A 14,032-nucleotide genomic window follows, 5' to 3' on the forward strand; every position below is an offset into this window, starting at 1 on the left:
AATTGCAGGGGTTGGAAGGGCCCTCAAGGAGATCACCGGGTCCAACCCTGAGATGTGTGACGAGATGTTAGGCAAATACCTGCTTGGCTTTATAACAACTTATCTGCTTGGTTTTTATCAGCTGCAGTACCGTGGGTATCCCCCTGCGGAGCTCACGAGTACTGGGGTTTATCACTATGTCGTTGCTTGGAGTTAACAGGCACAGCCGCTACACAACCTATAAAGCTCTCTTCAGATATTTCCCCTCCGGCTTCAACATGCACGCCAGCTCCCGGGCTCAGCGCGGCAGATCGCCGTTTCCCGCTGGCGAGCAGCTCTCCCGGGTCCCAGCGGGAGGAAGACCGCCGTGGAGACCCGCTCTCCGGGTGGGGGAGGAAACGCGTCCGCCAAATTGGGAGCCGTCCCCGAGCTCAGCCTGGCTGAGCGCACCCGAGCCAGGGCCCGACCTCCGCCGCCTCTCCAGGGCCCGCCAGACGGGTTGAGCGGGCGACCGCCGGGGCGGAGCGCGGCCCTGCGCACTCGGCAGGGACCGTCGCTAGCCGAGGATCCCTCGCTTCGCCTTCCCTGGCCCGGAACCTTTTGAGCCCGGAACGTTCCGGTAGTCTGGCTGGGTGAGTGGGGAAGAGAAAAAACCCAGACACGACGTCGCCCCGCCGAGGTGGCTGCTGGGGGACGCCGTTGCGCAGGTTTTATTCCTCTCCGCCATCGCCTCGCCGGCTCCGGTCATGTATCGGCAGAGCTTTCGTTCCCCGACGCCTCCGTTCGTGGGCGGCGGCTTCCAGAGCCCTCTCTCCGGCGGAGGCCCCATGCCACCCTCCCCGCGGGGTTACGGGAGCCCCCACCACACGCCGCCCTACGGCCACCGGCCTGGGCCTTACGGCAGCGGCCACTCGCCCCGAGGCCACAGTTTTCCCGGCGGCAGCGGGCGGTTCGGGACCCCATCTCCGGTGGGGCAGACCCCGCGCAGGCCACAGAGCGTCAGCCCCCGGTACCCGGCTCCCTATGGCGTCAAATCCCCGGTTGGAGCTCCCCCGCACCCGCAGCAGCACAGGCGCTCGCCCGGGGGCTTCCAGAGGCACTACCAGGTATGGGGCAGGGCGGTGAGGGAGACAGGCCTGCGCCTCCGCACAGCGGGGCGGGGGCGGGAGGGAGGGAGCTGCTGCTGCTGCCAGTCCGCAGGGGAGAGCACACCGGGGGCTTGTAGTAAGACACAGCATCCATCTCCCCCACTGCCGTGTTCAGGGGAGAGGGAGACTTGGACTACACGGGGCAGCATCTGATCCCTGCCCCGCCGTAGATCGAGAGACCTCAGCTCGGGAAGCTCTGTGATCAGGAAAGGGAAGAGGGCCCCTGACCTGGCTGGGGCCTGTCACGGTTGTGAGGACACAAGGACTCAGAGGAGTGCACCCTGCTTTGCTTTCACCTTCTGGTTTATGAAGGCAGGGAGGAAATTAGTACCACCTCTTGGCTTGTACACACCTCTCTTTGGTCAGTTTTCTTTAACACAGTGGTAAAGTGCTGTGTGTTTTTACTTTGCCTGTGCTGTTTTACATCATGGGAACTCCTTTGTCCACACGCAGAGTTTTCTGGGGCATGAGTAAAGGAGTGCTTTACTAAAGAGAACTCAATTGAGGCTCCTCTAAGCAGAAGCAAGAGCATCTGTTGGGATAATAGAGTATAATTTTAAAGTTTCTGCGTTGCATTGAAAGCTCTAATTTGTATAAAGTAGTCTTCCCAGGAGCTGTCAGTAACAGGTTCTGTGGCATGCCTTTTTTTCAAGTGGTTTAGTTGGGGTATGTGACTGGCAGTGCAAGTAGGGATGATGACACCAACTTTATGTACATAGCTAGCTTTATAAAATATTAGGGAAAAGTAACACATGTCATAACAGTGCAGAGAATGGTAGTGTTTTCAGGTATTCTTACTGACACTGTAAGGCTTATAGTGTGATAATGAAGTCAAATAATAGAGATTAGTAAAATCTTAATGCACTTGTACCATGTAGTTGCAGTTCCATTCCAGAATAGCCCTTGGTTACTTTTTTTGTGATGCAGATAACTGTCTTACAGGAATCTCATAGTTGGTGGAAAGGGATCATTATGAACTTTGTACATTTTCTTCAACACAGCAACAAGTGGAAGCCCACAGATTGCTTAACCTGAGTTGAGTACCTGTTGAAAAGGCAAAGGAGGTGGGGTTTCAGCTGTAGATTCTGGAGGGATGGTTTATGTCACTAATGTCTAGGCATTTCCCTTTGAATATCATGCTTTGGATATTCAATTAAGTGTGTTTTAAAAGCTTGTCTTACATTAGCAGAAGAATATGCAGAAATCCTTTTATTTCTAGTTATAGCCAGAACTGTCAGACCTGTGGGCAGAACAGCCACATAGGCTCCGTTCCTGGTGTTAATTAAGAAACATGACATAAAGAAGGTATGAGTTCAAATCCAGTTAACAGGTAGTCACAACATTTTCCATTCTCCCCTTTCCTTCTTCAGACCTTGTGAGTAGTTTAGGAGCATGGGCCTGATGGCGATTTTTTCTAAGACTAGAAAGACATCGTGTGTCTGTAACTTTGCCTAGGACTAAGGTAATGTGTATGTGTGTACTTCTATGTGTATGCACACACGCTGTTTTGCCTGGGAAGATGATAGAGGGAACCACAGAGGGACAAACTCATAAACTGTGAGCTCCCATTTAATATGGCATGGGCAACATTTCTATGTTTCTGTGCATCTGACAGCAGCCAGAATTACATCAGGTGAAGAGAGCTGATAGAAGGGAGTGATTGTCCCCTTTTCAAAGCAGTATTACCACTTTAAATAACACTGACACACCGAAAGATTATGATGTTTATTTCCATTGTAGAGAGAGATAGTTAATGGATGGATGGAGAGAAAGAGAGCTACATCTCTCTCTACAATCAATCTAGAGATCAGAGAGAACATCTAGAACATCTCTTACGAAGAGAGGCTGAGGGACTTGGGACTTCCTAGCCTACAGAAGACTGAGGGGAGATCTTATCAATGCTTGTAAATACTTGAGGGGTGGGTGTCAGGAGGATGGGGTCAGTGTCTCTTCAGTGGTGCCCAGTGACAGGACAAGAGGCAGTGGTCACAAACTGGAATATAGGAAGTTCCACCTAAACATGAGGAGAAACTTCTTTACTATGAGGGTGGCAGAGCACTGTAACAGGCTGCCCAGAGACGTTGTGGAGCCTCATTCTCTGGAGACATTCAAAACCTGCCTGAATGCTGTCCTGTGCAGCCTGCTCTAGGTGATCCTGCTAGGTGGTCCAGGAGGGTTGGACTAGGTGATTTCCAGAGGTCCCTTCTACCCCCTACTGTGCTGTGATTCTGTTACCTGGAGAGCATTGTGAGTAAATGGACTGTTTCTTTAAGGAAAGCCTGCGAAAAGGCTGTTGGTACTAGTGACAGTAAAGTATAAAGCCTTTTAACATATCTTTAGCACCAGTTTCTGTTGCACAGAATGGTTCCATTTGCAGAGGCAGGACTGTTTTCCTTGTCCATAGGCCTATATGAATAGTCAGATTTTCTTGGGTTTCTTTAATGCTCATTGAAGGCCATCAGTCTGATATTACTTAGCAATACTTTTCCTAGCTTTCAAACATGCAGAAATGTCAGTTACTGATGGCCTGCATTGTAATGGAAGTTAGTATTACAGAATCAATCCATCCAAAAGGCTCTTACCACTGAAAATCTTTGTTCTGTCACTGGATACTGCAGGTCCTTATGTCAGTTCAGCTTTTGAATGCTGCAGATTAGACATAACATTAAACTCCCCATTTGGATTTATTCACAATGTCAAAGTTAACAGGTTCTCCTTTTTTTTAATTTTGACGTTAGAATGCACTGTGTACTACTGTTCTACTGTGAGTGCTTAAAGAACATTAATGTCACACTTGCTGGTGCATGTTGACTTGGTCTAGGAAGCTCCCTGTCCCTTAGAATGTGTTATGGGGTGATTCTCTTACCTTTCCCTCATGGTTTTGATTTAACACTTCATAAAGTAATTTTTCTGTTTTAGGATTATCAGCTGCATAACCTAATTGTACAACAGTGAATCATTGGAAACAAATGTCCTATAAATGTTCCCACATTTGGTCGTGGATCCATTGTCAAGTTTTAGGAGTTTTGGAGGAGCACTTAGAGGGACCACACAGGCAGGCTCCTGCAGCAGCACGCTTTCAGAAATAGGTTCGACTCTGCAGTTTTCATTCTTCCAGCTAAGCATGGGGACTGTATGGCACTGCTGCTCAGTTTTACCCAGATACTGTTTCATATGATAGTTTTATATAGATTCTGTAGAGCTTATTAGTCAAATTCAAGTGCTATTGTTGATGTCCCAGAAAGCTAGGGGTGGAGTGGGTTAGTCGGTGGGGAAAGCAGCGCTTAAGCAGGGCTTTGTCCGAAGTCAGAGGCTGATAATCAGCTTCAGGGAGTCCTGTTCTTCTAATCATACAGGATGCAACAGGCATGTTTGGAGACTTAACTGTTGTTTATCTGCAGTATGGCATGTTTAGCTTTGGTTAAAGCAAATGAATTTAAACGAATATAACTTTACACAAAACCTCACTTCTAGGTAAGTCAATCTGAGTGACAATGGATGATGCTAACGGGAGAATATGGACAGAGTGATTTCCTTTGTCATAGTTCTCTTGAGTCGCAGAGTCACAGCAGGTTTGCAGAAGCAGTTGTGGTGATCCTTGATCTGTAAAAGAAAATAAAAATAAATATCCAAAAAGCTCCTTGCAAAAGGCTTTTCTTCTATGTAGGATCTGTTTAACCACTGATTATCATCCAGATCATATATCAGGTAAAGTCACCTGTTCTCAAATTTCAGAAAACACTAGTTTGGTTGAAACAAGGTGTTTTCTACAGTTATTTGGTTTGTTTGTAGCGGTTTAATTTATACAATGCCATGTTCAACCTATAAGTACTTACTATCTGACTTCTGCTCTTGTAAACATTATCACATCTTCCTTATCCTCCAACTCAGTGCTTTGTTGTTCAGCTTTTGAGTTAGATGTGGCAATTTATGAAAAATAGCATGAGGAGCTCTTCTGTAGTTATGTGCCAGAGTGACGTATTTTGGAGAAGACTGCTGTGGTGGTGTTTGGTTTTGTTTTGGTTTTTAATCCTAGTAAATCATCACTTTTAATTAAGCAAATAATGAAGTTAATATGAGGGAGATGCAGTTGAGGAGTAGTAATTATATTTAATAATTAGCTACAACGCTCTGCTACATTAGAAGGAAACTTTTTTTTCTCTTTAGTTTGAATTAGTCTATTAAATGTTTCTTTACCTGATGGTTTTCTTCCAAAGGGATCACCCAGGACATCTACTCCATTTGGTACAGCGCATGGCAGAGAGAAAAGAGTGTCTAATGATGTGGAAAACTATTACAGACCTTCAATGCTTGAGGACCCATGGGCTGGCCTAGAGCCAGTTTCTGTTACAGACATAAACCAACAATACAGCAGTGAGCAAACAACATATACTGGTAAAAAAGGGAGGTACTTCAGCTAACACTTTTAAAAGCCAAATAACTCCATCTTGTCAGGAAAACTTTGGGACAAAATCTTTACATTTACACAAGATGAACAGTAATCAAGACATTAAATAATGCTTTTATTTGGTCACGTGTCCACCCTTTTATCCTACATTTTTTTTATTGCATTGGATATTTTTATGTACAGGAGGGAAAAGGAGTGGTAGGAAAACTTATAGATCTGGCTACGTGGAAGTGCCTACCAGCTTTGAAGAACAAAGTGTTCTTTAATCACCAGCGACTGATTTCTGACTGTTAAAACAGGTTTCCATATATTTACCTTTTCCATACCAGATTGTCAGCCTTTTTATTGTAAAGTCCTTTAGGAAATGGTATTTTTTTATGTTTCAACATTTTTAGAATGAAGTAACTTGGAAAATAAAATAAAGTTTTGTAAATCCTTGTTTTGTAATGTGTAAAGATTATTTTAGGATTTCTGTGTAAGGTGTACACATGAACACAAACAGTACTAGTGAAATTAGGTGACTTCTGTAAATGTGTTTGTATGCTGTAGTTAACCTCTGATTTTGTGCATAGTATTTTTTGTTAATTGTAGCATAACGTGGACTTGAAACTGATGTAGCCACCTCAGGAAACAAATGTATTGTCTTTGGAAAGTTTTAATTTGTTGAAGCAGCTCACGAGTCGTAAACATAATTCTGTAATTGCTTGCTTTTGTGGTTTTTTTTTAAAAAAATAATTAATTGGAGCAAAGCCAGATATTTCTGGGTTATAGTAACAAGTCTGTTCAGTGACAATTTAAGGAGCGCATAAAATACTAAGATTAAATGCAAACGTTCTTTTTGGATCCACCTGTTAGAATAGCATAGAATCAATGACAGTTTGTTATACAGGTGACATTAGTATATGTCAATATCTTTTTTTAATCTCTACAAGATCTATCAGTTTTTAAAATAATTTTTTTACCTATGGCAGACATCTTTGCCAAGAGAAGTCCTGTTTTGTGTGTGTGCATGCTATATTTTTATACTAAAGAGGAAAACAATTAGGTGGGTTTTTTTTCTTTTAGACTTAGTCAATAGCTGGAAGATCCATTCTTAAGTTCAGTAGTGAATATTGTGATCTGGAATAAATAAGAAATAGTTCCAGCTGTGGGTGTGCTCTTAACATGCCATGTTAAGCCTGCAGCCAAAATTCTGTTGAGTCTACCAGTATTTGTTTGTTGATCTTGACTTTTTAAGCAGTAGGTAAAAGGTAAAAAACAGTTATAAATAAATAAAACCATTATTTCCGTTTTCAACACGCATGTTTTGTTTTTAAACTTCTTGCATACTTCACAGAAAACATATTTTTGTAGTCCTGAAGCATGGTTAGAAGAGCACATTAGACTGTTCCTACTAACTTGTCTTTTATGAGGTAGAACAGCCCTCTCTACTTCTTTTATCACTTTCAGCGTAAAATGTCTTGGCTTGAGAAGCAGCTTTGACCTGGAAGCAGGAGGTAACATGCTAGAATGTGCTGGCCTTGTACATTTATGAGCATAACCTGAAGTTTGTCACTCGTCTTTCCCCAGTTGATTGTATTGGTTGTAAGGTTGCTCAGAGAGCTGAGAACATCATGTCTGCTTGGTATCCATGATGGTTAAATCTTCCTCCCAGAATCAAACCTGTGCATTAAATGGCAGCTATCAGTATCATTATCTGTTATGCATACCAGCAAAACCAAGATGACAAGTTGTAGATAGAATTTATAAATCTGTTATGTCATTGTGAAAAGTGACGTATAAAGCTTTTCTTTCCTTTTTTCTTTTAACCTTGTCAGGTGCTGTAAAGCTCACAGAAAATATTACAGGGTGCTTAACAATTATCTTTTTTTTCCCCTTTGTAATTAAATGCAGTTTACTTTTTTCAATGTTTGGTGATCTTGGGGAAACAGAAGCGATGTTATTTAAGAGACTAAAGTTATGACGTGTTCCCAGTTAGACATGAAAAGAAACTGGATTTGGAAAGGAGAAAGGAAAAGGATTCATGACAGAAGAGTGACTGTTAGGTGGGACTGCTTTTACAGTAGCCAGTATCACCTGCCCTTGCACATTGTAAAGATGCATTTTTCCACTTTGGCTTTGCAGTTGACCCAGGGATTAAAGCCAGCCTCCTCTGGTAATAACTCTTAACTCCTGGAACCGTGTGTCAGACATCAATGAAGGTAAATGTTCCAGAAAGAGAATTGAGGACATAATCTTGAACCAATACAGGCCTGCCACAGTACCACCTGTTAAGCTGGGATGTGACCCAACTATTATAAGTACACCATACTGCTAAAGACTAGTAATTTGGTCAAGAATCAGCAAGGAATTTAAATGTAGATAGGATAAACTTACTAACCTCGTCATACTGCACCAAAAAGTCTTTCACCTTTCTGGCTTCTAGGAGAAATTCAGCAATTACAGTAAAATTTCAAAATGTTGTTGTTGAATAGTTGTTAAATGTATGAACTCATGTTCAGAACTATAAATGTAACCTACTAAAAGTCAATTTAAGCTTTGCCTTTCTTGCTGTGATATCCAGGAAGCTTAAGTGCTTACTTCCTCACCAGTTTTTCTCCTTTTTCCCATGTGGCAAACATCCTTTTACCTCACATGTTTCTAATGGAGATAGGATACATAACTTCCTCATTTGTTAACGAAACCTCTTCGTAGTAACAGTATGGCTCTGGAAATAGCGTTTGATTTTAAAAGTACAGGACAAATGCATCCTTTCTTCATGAGCCCGTGAAACAAAATAGTGCCTGTGCCTTGTTAACAAGGGGATTCTTCCATAATGAGCACGCTAAGAATGTGGGCATTGTTCTTTCTTCAACAGACTTCTTAAGAGTTTAAGGTAAGTCATTCAGAAGTGGCTGTTACAGTTTTCCATTCTGTTTTGTTTGTATTGTTTGTCCATCAAGTCCCTCTGACTTCCATTCATTTGTTGCAGAGGAGTTGTGTAACTCATGACTAAGTAAAAAGCAAAAATTTAATTCTTTCATTTTGTTGCTCTTTGCTGCTGTGTTTAAGTCTTTGTGCTGTAGTTGCTACTACACATTGTGCTGATATCACAGTAAGATAACTTAAAGCAGCCAAGTACAATTCTGTGTAACACAACAACACACTGGGTGGGCAGTTACCCCAAGTTGTGTACTGTAATACTTGGAAGATAGTTCAGGTTTGGGGTTTTGCTGGAACTTTCTAACACAGAATATCGGTTCTTCTCTGGAGCTTTGGACACGCTAATTTACAGTGAAATTCTAAAACCGTTCAGAATGTTGAAATCTCAGTTAAACCAGGATTTTAAAATTTCACAGCAAGCTGCTTCTCTTTAGAATTAGCAATAAGGCATTGAGTTGTGGCACTTTCCTAATGCTGGTGCTGGGAACACTTTGCAGGGGAAATGGTTCTGGTGAACAGAATGGGTAACAACTTTTGCAGTCAGCTTGTCTTTCTTTTCCTGCTAAGGAGACCGTTTTGTGCTCATCACCTTATAGACGTATTCATTAGACATCTGAGGGGCAGCACTGGAAACATAAATGGAAAGGCTACAAGTAGCTATTCAGCTGCTGTCTTAAAAGTTGAAGTGTGTGTTTCAAGTTGTGTGTGTGAGTAATCTTACTGATGTCAGGATTTACTCATGCAACCAAGATATGTAAGTATCTGCCACTACAGTTTGAAAATTGTATCATCCATTTGTCTGTCAGTGCTTTTTACCAGCTCTGAAATAAAGTGCTCTGTTTAGCAATTGCTCTGAATTTAAATTCATACATGTGCTTTTTATACGTGAGCCAAGGCTGTCTTGCAATGAATTAGACTTTTTACAACATTCGTCCTAAATTATAAAGAGTAAAGATTTGGTTCTCTTTCCCCTAAATCTTAGTGCTTACCTGCCTCCCAGCTTCCTTGAACTGGGAGAGAAGGGGAGGATTGCCTGCACTGATGGGTGAAGAATCATCTGAAGTTCAGGCTTCAGAAGCATGTGTACTGATGGAGAGAGGTAAATAGAAAAGCCTTTTGGTCATTTGAGATGCCTCAGACAACTTACACCTCAAGAAAGGAAAGAAGACACCAAGAGGTATTAACACTGAACAGTACTCTAGTTCCAGCATTCAGCCATTAGTTCACAAACAGACTTTTTGCTTACAGTAACTTTTCATCTGAACATCTTGCTAGGCACAAATTGAATCCATTTCATTTTTTACATTTTTCACTAAAATATTTGCATTGCTGACTTAGAGTTTACAAACACTTTCCCAACCCAGACTTCTGAGCTTACAAGTTAATAGCTCCAGGTGTTAGACCTCAAATCCAGTCATTTCCTTTAAAGCATTTTAGATTTGTTAAAATTGCTTTATCTTATCCTCATTACTTCCTTGATGATGCTAGGAGACCTTTAACCACTGGACTGGAAATGGGGGCAGATGCTCAGTGCCACATCAGGGTCATCAAATGGCCCTTCCTCTCCTACAGGTTCCCCCTAAGTCTCTTGTCATTCCAGCACAGTGGGGCCCAGGAGGAGTTTTGAGGCAGACAGCTACCCATTTTGTTTTACCAGCTTTAGGTAGGGTGCAGTGTTTTAGGCTGCAGCAAGGGGTTTGTATAGTTTACATCGTGGATTTAAAATTGTGCCAGCATTAGAAATTCTAATTTATAGTTTTAACTTCAAACACTGTTACATGTTCTTTTCTTCTGCAGTGAAATCACAGGTTGAATACCATGGTGCTTTATTCACTGGTGGGAGGCTGTTGCATATTCCTTTTCTGAGCTTAAAATGTAAACATTTGTACATGAGAAACTACTTTCTGTGGCTGAAAGGGCTCGTACCCACACAGTTTGAGCAAAATTTTTAATACTGATGACTCTTCTGCTATTAAAACGAGAGGTTCTCTGTCTCCCTTTCAGAAGATAAAAAAGCAGCAACAAAAGTAAGCAGCTGAGATGGACTACAAATCTGGACATTGTTACAATTCAGCATTAGCTGTTTTCCAGATTGCAGGTAGAAATGTTTGGGGTTTATTAAAAAAAAAGCTGGAAAAATACCACCCCACTGCCCAGTAAGACAGGAAAAAAGATATTTCTCAACAATTACCTTACACATGAAAGAATTCTTCCCCAGCCTCACAGACTCTGAGACCTGCCTTGTTCTTACTTTGCTTCTGGAGAAGACTGGACTTGTTACCAGCAACTTCAAGGCTTCCCAAGATGTGAACTTCAGTCAAAGCCATCAAATCACCCTTTGACCCATTCTCTGACCAAAAAAAAAAAATCAAGAGTCAGTTTTATGTAGAAGATTGGATGTGTTCAGTTTCAGAAAACCGGACTGCACCATTCACTGGATGTGGAAAGCTTTTGACACTACATTAGCATGTATTTATTTCTTAAGTTTTTAGAGTGATGTATTCCTGCATTTTAATTTAAAATGCTGGGGTTTTTGGCAGTAAAGTTACACCTTCAAGGTCAACAGAGAAGTAATTTTCAAATATTAAAGTTGTATTTGTTGGGGTTTTTTTCCAGCAACAGGATTGTGGAGAACATACCGAATTTATACTTCCTTTCCCCCCCCCAAGAAAAAAATACATTTAATTAATTTCACTCAAATGTCAATCACATACTGGTTGGGGTTGCATAGTATAGCTCAAAAGAATCTGAGGCTGCTTGCTTTCTTCCTTGAAAGCCTTTACATTTCCCAGAACCAGCTGGTGCAGTTCATCCAGGTGTGGTGCTGGGGCAGAAGTTTAGCAGTTGCGATGCTGGGGTGGAAGCCGTGCTCTACCCAGTGCCACAGAGAATAGGCGAGCAGGGACGTCGCTGCGATTCAGCGCAACCTGCGTTGGCCCATTTTCCAGATCGCAGCCAGAAGGGGAATTGTGGCAGGGGCAAACCAAGACAGACCTCTTCCCATGTGTGCAAACACACCTTAAGGGATTTCTCCATTTCTGGGCCTGCAGTGTGCCAGTGTTACTGGTGTCGAGAGGATTTAAACGGTTCTTTCATCTATTCGTTAGTGACAGAAAGCTTAGGTGGCAAAGCATCCTGTCAAGCTGAAATTATAAACACAATTATTTTAAAATGGGCTGCACCAAAAGTTCTGTGCACTACCCTGCCTTTATGGGCAGCAGTAATAACGCTGCTTGATGCTGTGTTAACATGCTTTCAGACCTTCTGGTACCCATATGTATTTGGCCACAGTCTAATTGCTGTGTAGGCAAGATAGTTAAAAAGCTGTTGGTGGGGACTTGCTTTGGGTGTAAATCTTTGTAGTGTGCATGAGGGAGTTCCTAAGAGTTCAAACTGCTGAACGTGACGTTGATGCAGCTGTTAGTATAAAGGCTGATAAATGGAAGAACAGAACCTCTTTCGCACTGATGTGGACCATTCCCTGTTTGAGCATCACACAAGCTAACACTAGAACAAGGGAAGAGGAATCAAGCTAATTGAGAACTTCTGTGGATGACTACAGAACATAAACCACACATAACAGAGCAAACACAGGCTTTAAAAAACACTGATTGCCAATTGGGGAGTAGTATCAACATTAATTGGATTGTAAGTAGTAGATGCACAGTACTTTTAAAATGAAACTGCTACCTCCTGTGGCTTAATGAAGATTTTTTTAGGTTAATGTAAAGCAAGGCTTTGAGCTTTAGTCCCTTAACAGATGCTGTGAGTTAACACCTTATTGTTCCTGCAGTTGTGTTTGGAGAACAGAGTATGTATCTTTACAGCTTGCCTGTGAAGTTGTGGTGGTGTGACCCTGGCTGGAGGCCCGACACCCACCACTCCCCTTTGCAACTGGACAAGGGAGAAAATATGTACTGAGAGGCTTAGGAGCTGAGATAAGAACAGGGAGAGATCATTCTGCAATCAGCATCACGGGCAAAACAGACTCTAACACAGAGTAAAGGGAAGAAAACTCTCTAATTCATTACACTGCACTGCACACCCAGCGACATCAGAGTCGGGTAATGAGAAGTGTGACCAGGTCTTAAAGCACCTCCTCCCACCACTCCCTTCTTAGCAGACTTCACTTTAGTCATGATTTGGCTCCCTTCTTCCCCCTATTGTGGCACAGGGAGGTGCAGGGACTGGGGAAATGGGGAGTTCAGTCAGATTTTTTCTCCTAAATGTGATTCCCAGAGGTGCTGTGACTGTCACTGATGGGCTCAGCCTTGGTCAGCAATGACTCCGGCTTTGAGACAGCTGGTGTTTACTCTGTCAGGCCTGCAGAAAGCTTCTACCTGCTTCATGCAGAAGCCACCCCTGCAGCTCTTCCACCCCCTCACTCACAAACCCAGCCATGCAAAACTACAACAAAAGTTTAATATATTTGCATAAGTCTGATTTCATCAGTTGGTTTTGGGTTTGTTTTTTTTTTTTAATTAAGCTAAGATAAAACTGCATTTGAAAAATCTCAGAGATCTTAAAAAAGATGGAAAAGGAGAATTAACACCTGCAAATGGTCCAAGTGTACAACTTTGGTGGCTTGTTACAGTAACCAACCTAAGGACTGATGACTTGCCACTCTGCTTTTTCCCTTACCTGTAGCTTTTAAATAGCTTCTTGGTTGCTATGGCAAATTACATCAAGGAAAATTATTTGATTGTTCATTTCCAGATGTTGAGAAAGCAGTCTGTACACTGTGGACAACAGGTTGAGAAACTACTCTTAACTGTTCTGAAATGAACTGCCAGATTGGGTCCCTGCTGGAACTGAAGGCAGCTCACACTACCAGAAGTGTTCCTGTGCTTAGAACAGGAACAGCTTCGAAAATAAAGTTCCAAGTATGTAGAAAGCTTGTGCAAACACCCTTTAAATTCCTTTTTTTCAGGTTATCTGTTGTATCTGGTTGCATTTTTCTGGCACTATTTAATTTCCTCTCCGAGTAACTGCTGGATGTTTTATACAGTGACCCTCCAGTAGCCTATTGCCCTCACTGCTATGAGCCAAGGAGGAAATACTTACTGCCTGTGCCTCGTGAATACACAACTGGTAACATCCCAGTTTAATTTCCTCTCTGCTCCAGTAAGTAGGTGACAGAACTCTCATTATCCAAATCTCAATCATTTATCTTCTCACAGCTTGAAAATAGTTGATTCAGATACATGAGTGATTTGTGGTGGTGGTTTGTTGTTTCGTTTTAGGGTGGGGCTTTGGGGTTTGGTTTTTTGGTGGTTTTTTTTTTTTTTTCTTTGACACACACCCACCCCTTAACTCTACATCCAGAGAAGGTAACTTAGATAGTCTTACCATAATGTTTTGCCTCCAGTGAGTCGTCTTATGTCTTTTTTTCTTTTCTCAGAACTCTCTGCACACCAGCTACACATTAAGGCTTTTCTACATAGGTTTTCCATGGAAATAAGTCTGCCTTTCCTTCTCCTTAGATTGGAATAGGTTTGATCCATCCTTCAGGGCTCTGCTACCAGTAATTGACTACTGGAGGGTTTGGTGGAATCTGTGCCACTTAACCACCCAG

The 14,032-nt window shown here is 42.3% G+C and overlaps 1 protein-coding gene across 1 annotated transcript; it reads left to right on the top strand.

Annotated features, from left to right (window-relative positions):
• The first annotated feature begins 688 nt into the window (after positions 1–688).
• On the top strand, positions 689–6,121 carry MPLKIP (M-phase specific PLK1 interacting protein). The gene is made up of 2 exons (XM_084280454.1): positions 689–1,085; positions 5,345–6,121. The coding sequence occupies exons 1-2, from the start codon at positions 726–728 to the stop codon at positions 5,546–5,548; spliced, it is 564 nt and encodes a 187-aa protein (XP_084136580.1). The 5' UTR covers positions 689–725; the 3' UTR covers positions 5,549–6,121.
• The last annotated feature ends 7,911 nt before the right edge of the window (positions 6,122–14,032 follow it).

The sequence above is a fragment of the Gallinula chloropus genome, assembly GCF_964237585.1.
Source record: "Gallinula chloropus genome assembly, chromosome: 2".
Lineage (NCBI taxonomy): Eukaryota > Metazoa > Chordata > Aves > Gruiformes > Rallidae > Gallinula > Gallinula chloropus.